This window comes from Centrocercus urophasianus, unplaced genomic scaffold (assembly GCF_019232065.1).
Source record: "Centrocercus urophasianus isolate 14NV4802_14NV808 unplaced genomic scaffold, USGS_Curo_1.0 seq_30, whole genome shotgun sequence".
NCBI classification, from domain to species: domain Eukaryota; kingdom Metazoa; phylum Chordata; class Aves; order Galliformes; family Phasianidae; genus Centrocercus; species Centrocercus urophasianus.
Window position 1 is genome coordinate 9318614 of NW_024884867.1, and position 7286 is coordinate 9325899.

The 7286-nt window shown below is 37.4% G+C and overlaps 1 protein-coding gene across 1 annotated transcript in view; it reads right to left on the bottom strand.

The window, feature by feature from the left end:
* RIMBP2 (RIMS binding protein 2) overlaps nucleotides 1–3925 on the bottom strand; it is a 114622-nt gene extending 110697 nt beyond the window's left edge. Inside the window, exons 1-2 of the mRNA XM_042828615.1 lie at nucleotides 3873–3925; nucleotides 3424–3534 (exon numbers count right to left, since the gene is read on the bottom strand). Of these exons, the coding sequence (XP_042684549.1) occupies nucleotides 3424–3513 (90 nt within the window). The 5' untranslated portion in view covers nucleotides 3514–3534; nucleotides 3873–3925. The remainder of the gene's footprint in view (nucleotides 1–3423; nucleotides 3535–3872) is intronic.
* Nucleotides 3926–7286: the final 3361 nt, after the last annotated feature.

The following is a 7286-nucleotide window of genomic DNA, read 5'->3' on the forward strand; positions in this document are numbered from 1 at the left end:
AAACATTATTGGAAGCATTTTGCTCCTTGCGAGGTATTTTGTCTGTTTGTCAATTCTAGGAAGAACCTCATGTTAGGTTTCTGTAGAAGGTGGGTCAAAGAGCAGGGTTACAAATAGCATGCATTTAAACAGTAAGTTGTATTACTCCATCAGATTACTCTAGCAAAGAAGTGCATTTTCTGCTGCATCCCTGGAATTAAATGGGATAAAGAAGCACAAAGAATGTGGAATGTTTGTTCTTTCTGCTGTTACCCAATATAGAAAGACAGGGTACAGAGTAAATATGCACTATTATTCATTGTTATTTGAAGTATACTAGAAAGATTAGTGTGTATTGCTTTTGTAAATTACAAGATATTGCTGAAATCACATGAACTTTACAGTGTGCTACATTCAATATGAGCAAGTGTTGCACCATAGACCTGGGAAATCTAAACAACATCAAGGAGCCAGGGAAATGGCCTCACACCGTATTGCAGGTCAGGATTCCTTCTTTCAGGAAGATTGATTCCTGTGCTCATAGAAGTTTAAAGGAAATTTCATATAGGAGGTTCCTGTTATCACAGACTGCATGCTGTCTTACGAGCACCAGTGAAGCAGATGGTATTTTACTTTGCACAACATAATAATCTAGGATAATCTAGACCACTCTCAAAGAGTAAACTAAAGTCATCTGTTTTCCCTAACATCACTACCCATATTGTCATCCTTTCTCTCTAATCATGAGTCAGGTTGTCTCTATTTCATCATCATGACTTGGCATTTTGTACCATTTGAGGAGTGGATTTCATGTTTGGGAAACGTTGGACCTTATAGGAGCAAACAAGAGGCTCTGCAGAAGAGGAAGTTTTGAGTCAATTCTCTTCTCTAGCCAGCTCTCAAAACGCTCTAACTTCTGCCATAAAACAGTAGGAGGAAAAAGCAGCAAAACAACCCAAATATAAAGCAAAAGTGAATTGTTTCTAATAAAGCAGTCAGCTGCTTGAGATTGAAAAGAAGCCTTCTAGTAGCTGTTCTGCAGTCACTCATTGTGAAGCAAAAGCGGTCATTAGAACCACTCGTACTACAAGCACAAACCATCTGTCACAGTTTTAGCTTTGATGATTTCTGCTAGTTATAGCCCAGGACAATTGGGAGGAATCCAGAAGTCCTTTTTGAACCATTAATGCCCATTCCCTCCTCTCTTACTCTTTCATTTACCTGACATTTTGCCAGTGGGAAACATCCTTTCAAACGACACACAAACAGAAAAGGTAGCAAATATATAGAATAACTGGAAACATATTTGAGAGATGAGAGCACAGAACTGTATACAGGGGAAGTTACTGCATATAAAAACATTTTGATGAGAATTAAACAATTTTTTTAGAAAAACTTTTCCAGAAAGTTACTGCTGGACACTGAATTTGACCATTTACATCATCCATGTAGGCACTGCAGACAAGTATGAATACCTTTTCTCTACTAGATTGCTGTATAATAAAACCGGATTCGAAGAGAAATAAAGCTGAACAAGGTCTTGGCTGGGGCCAGAGCTGGCACAGCTCATTGTGGCAGCAATGGTGAGAGGAAGGGAGGTAATGCCGGTGCTAATGGGAGCAATCTGCACAGCAGCAGGGTTGGCACTGGCACCATGTTCTACCACCACTAGGAAAAACAACATGAAGGTTTCCTCAAAGGGATCTGCTACTTCCTGGCCTTGCTCACAACTTCTTTACCCCTTTTTCTTCCTGTAGCTTATTTCACCTCCCAAGAGCAGGGAAAGAAAAATGAAAACCATTTTCCAATCCAAGTTCCAATTTCCAAACCAGTAGGTTCCCCGAAACCTCACAAAGCTGTTGGCTTTCTCTCAAACTGCAATAAATCATTCATTTAAATAAGAACATCATGCACATTTCTATTTTCTTAAATAACCACTATTCTACACAAGTCAGTTGTTTTCCTTTTGCGTGTTACTATATTGAGTAGCAGTGTTATACACATCAACGTGTAAGCACAGGACTTCAAAGTTTATTGTAGGTGGCAACAGACCAGTTCTTTAATCACAAAAAAAATGTATTTTAATGCAATCAAAATAATTTCAGATTTACTTTCCCAATACTAGATGATAGGGCAGTCATTGAGAACGCTTATTTTTATGTCTGTGTAGGATATAAAAAACGCTTAGTGGAAAAAGCAAGAAAAGCATCCTGGCCTACAAGACTGTGAGTTATTGTTCACAGCACAATGCTTGCTTATAGCAGTGAACCACCTTAAAAGAGAAGAATGTAGAGAGCCAACCTGTCAGCAAAACCCAACTCTGCTGTACAAAGATTGTAAATCCAGATGGATTACAGGGCAGCAATGGGGCTTTGCCTTTATTTTGTTCAAACTCACTTGAAGTTCACAATAAAGTCTGCTGTTTCTTAGGAATAAATAACAAAAATCCCACGCATATCAGCTGTAATTAAAAGTACATTTCAACACTTGAATTTTATCTTCCTGTGATTTTATCTGTTGGTTTTTTTTTTTCCTTTTTTTTTTCTAATTTGCTCCACCTTTTTATTTTCCTCATATCGCAAGGAAAATCACCGAATGCTGTAGCGGAAAACTGAATGACTAACAAAAGCCTCCTGAACAGCTCCAGCACCAAGTGAACACAAACACGCCCAGCTGTCATGTTCTGCACAGACCCAGAGCACCAGGGCCATTCTCCCTACTTGTCCTGGCAGTGGGTGACCTGACCATCTGGGATCAAGTTCTCAGGCAGGGCAAGATTACTGTAACCTAAAATTAGCCTCCGAAATTCATACGTAGGCTGTCAACTATCCAACCATTTCAGAAATGCAGATCATACATTATGCTACTAAATAACTTCAAAATCCTTTCTGGGAACCTGCTACAGTCATTATAACAGTTCTGAACCAAATTGTAGGTGATTTTTTTTTTTTTTAAATAGTCTTGTGAGAAGTATCTGTAGGTTAAAAAAAAGCTTTATATTGTAGGTGTAACTTAAATGTACTCTTCTACACATGCAAATTAATTTATTTTAAAATGGATGTGCCACTTCGTAGGCAGTTTAGGAAGAAGCAGCTTTTTAATGTGGGGAATGTGAAAAAGATCTACAATCATTCTAACAAAAATGCCTAAGAATCTATTGATGAGGGACAGTAATAAGGTCACAAGGATATACAAATTGGGTAACAGTTGAATATAGGTCCACAAGGCATTGTGTAGAAACCATTCTGCAATGACCATCGGCAAACACCCAGGAGTCAGAGAGAAGCACATCTAAACTAGAATCCTTAATTATTTGTTGTGGAGATAAAAAGCACGTCCTCAGCAGAGATGAAAGAAAGAGGGACAGTTTGAGAGGGCAGTGACAGCCTCCTGGGCCTGTGAGCTTCAGCTTTAAACATGATCTGTGTCTCACCTCAGACTTACCAGGGACATCAAGAGCGCGCCTTCTGTCAGAAGTTTCACACTCTCTAGAGCAACTCTTCTTTCATAGAATGAGTGTGTGATTTCAGGCATAGTATATCCAGAATAGCCCACCTTTGTAGCCAAATGAGGTTTGCAACTGTTATAATGTTATGGCTCACAAACACGATGCTTTCTGATCTCTCCTTTCTAAACTATGTGCCAAGCAGTAGGTTCTTGTTTTAATTAGTTCGCATACTAATCCTATAGCAGAAAGCTTTTAGTAACAAGGTTTTATATTGCTCTTATATAACTCTTAATGTCTAGATTTAAAAAAAATGCTTATTTTAGACATTTACTTATCACACCACAAAAAAGCAAATAACAAAAAAAAAAAAAAAAAAGCCAATGAGAAACACCAGGCAGTCTTCAAACAAGTTCTGACATATCCTAGATTGGAAAAGGTTACTCACTACTTTGTCTTCCTCTTGATCTTTAATCAAGGACTTAGCTGCCTTTGGAAATGATTGATTTGCCTTGGGGGAATCCAGTACAGAACAGCCATGATCCAGAATGTGACTGATAGCTTTCTTCTGTAATAGAGGGTGAAAAGTGGCTTGAGAGCATTTCAACTCCCTAGAGAGAAGCTTAAATTGGCATACAGATCTTCTGACTTAATAAAGTCAGACAGCATCATTTCACTAGTTACAACTTCAAGGCAACAGACATACTACTCAAATATTTCTCCTTTCTCAACACCTTTGTTCTCTTCCTTCCAAAACATTCATGGCCCACCTTGTGTCTTTAATCCAAGGTCTAGGGAGGCTGGGTCAACATTCTGACACTCCTGGAAAGAAGTGTCTTCCCATTTTTCCCGGTTGGACTTCTCAAAAGATAACCCAAATAACAAAAGATAACCCAAATAACACAGGATAAATAAGTGGAACTCAAAAGATTCCCATTTTCCTCTGAAAAGTTTTATTGCAAATGAGTAGTCAGTGTTTTTTACCTTTGAAACTAGTACTTTCTGTACTAGCCACTGAGATACATATCCTCTTATATTTGAGTAATGGCTAATGGCCACAGTGTAAATGTAATGTAAATGTAATCACCACTTGAATGCATTGTTTTTAAATTTAATTTCACAGTGACCAAGTGAAACAGAACTATATTGCTTAAAAAGCTCCTTGAGATTTTAACTTCTACCTTACCCTACCATGGTTCTGTTCTTCTGTATTTATAATATACTCCAGTTTAATTAAAATATACTTCTGCTTAGGCTGCATATCTGCCTCCAAGTAATCAGAGGTAAGTATAAGATCCGTTGCCCTTTGCAGCATCTCTCCAAGTTGATGGAAAGATTCCAACAGGAGTCAATTTGAGTCTGAATTAACTGCCAGCAGACAAACTCCAAGCTTTTGGAGCCTCTCTGAGATTAACATTCTTCTTATTGATTTCTAGGCATCAGTGACTACATCATCAGCCCTACTAATCTGGAGTAGCATCACTGCACATAGCGAGCCTGTGCTTCATTGGTGTACCAAGATAAAGCCTGTGACAAAAGACAGATCTCCTAGGGGACTGTAGCATTTAGGCACGTGCTTCAGCAGAATTGTCTATTTTAGCAGCAAGTTCACGGCTGCTTATGAATATATTAGTGAAATATTTATTACCTGCTGAAATACTAATGATCTGAATTTTTTTTTTATAGACAAGTGAGCAAGGCTATTTAAAAACAAACTTACGCTTCAAACAAAATCAACATGATTCCCAAAATGAAACCAAACTCAAACTTTACCTGTAAGGAGATAAACAGTAGCACAAACTTCACTTACTGGATTAACACGTTACTGTACAGTAGTGCTACTTTTAAGCTACAACACAGCTTTGTTTCACCCACAATTTCGTTCCACACTACACTGAAAAGTCAGAGAAGCCTGAACTTAAAAAACTTCCTACTCCAACTGAAGTGAGCAGGTGATTCTTGTGTGACAAACAACATTCAGAATGAGGGCCCATACTCACACATAACAAACAGCTGTGACAGTTTTCCAAATAAAAATGTGCAAAGTGAATATAGAGGAAATTGAACAGTAGTACTCTGAATTATTGAAAGGCTAGCTATGCAGAACAAACATAATTAAAGGGTCTCATTATCTTCTAAGTAATCATTGTAAATAATGCTTTGGATAATTACTTCATTAGTTTTCAAAACACTGGCTTTTATTCTCCTCTGAGATTCCATCCACTGACTCTAATGTGAACAAACTGCCAAAAGGGAAAATCAAAAGGATGCGAGCTGCAAATGCAGTGTTTAAATCTGCATGAACTTAGAACCAGAATGTTTTGATTTTTTTTCCCCCACAACTTTTCAGAAGGTTAAAAGCTGTTTGATTTTTTAATCCATGTATTTTTTCTCCTCAGTTGCTTTCTGATGCAGTTAGATCAGTTTCCTATCAGCTATATTTACACTTTTAAGATGGCTGGCAGCCATGTGGATAAAACTAAGATTAGTCTCTGTCATCAGTAATCGCCCTTGTTTACTAGGCATGCATACCATTGCTTTTCTTCACTACACATACCGTGATGTAGATTCACTATTAGAATAGACAATGTCTCTAAAAGCAATGGCATCAACAGAAGGAAAGCAGAAGACCAAGAGAAGAAACTGGAAGAAACTTTAAGACCTGCAGTGAGATGGTTCAAAAGCTAGGAAAGTCTGCATTTTGAAGAGTATCTCTTTTTCAACTCTTTTTCTGTGAGTACTGCCAGTAATTAAAATAACACCATGAAGAAATGGCAAATATTTCACTGATCAGGTCCCAAATAGGTGTGCTGCACTGCAGAAGGCTGCTGCTAAGAGTCCCAGTCTGCCAGAAGTCCATTAAAAAAAGTAGCAAGAATAAAACGTCTGCAGAGTAAGTTAGTAATCATTCAATCCTTTGGACAGAAAAGAACATAGCAGAAAAATCAGCAATAAGAGAATTAATTTTTAAGATGATTACTTAAATTTTGAGAAGAGAAATCAGTAAAAACCGATCAGAGTAAAAACCTACAGAGGGAACAGAGACGAGTTTTGCAGAAGCTAGAGAGCTAATATTAGATAAATATGCATGACTGGACTGACGATATATGCCAATACAGTCCTACAGTATGTGAAGGTTGCAATAATAGACATAACATATATTTTATTACTGCAAAATTCAGATTTTTATTCAATATGTGCTACTAAACAAAAATTTTCACCATCGAAAAGGCTAGAATGAAATGAAAATGCCTCCCAGACATTAGCTTCCAAACCCTAATCAGTGCTCATTAAAAAAAAGTGAACAGTACAGAGGAAAGGGATCTTACTCAGTATACATTCAGTTATGCATACTCAAAATACTTAAATCCAAGGAAGCATTCTTCATTGTACTACCTACTGTGTTACTGCAAGGTCAGCATTTATAGGCATTTTCCACATGATGGAGTATCTGGGGATTAACAGTAAGCCTGTAAGAGTCCATTACAACAGAAGGCTGGTAAATGTTGACTTGTTTTCCTTTATTAAACTACCACCACTTAATAAGATACTACTGCACTGCTGTAGCAAATGCTAACATATCAGTGTTGAACTTAATAGCCTTATTTAAAGTATATTCTGATGACTGTAGTTTGAAATTAAACATATAATCAGATTTCAATTAGAACAATGTAATTCAACTCCTTTTAACTACAAAAAGTCAATAGCTCTGTACAGTAAGACTAAGTTACCTCAACAAGTATGCATCGAAGCTGCCTGTGAAATTACATGTGAGGACTGTAAAACGAGCTGTTATATAAATGGCACCTCTTCTGATCCACCTCCATTCTGACATATTCTCTAAATTGAGCTGCCCTCTGTT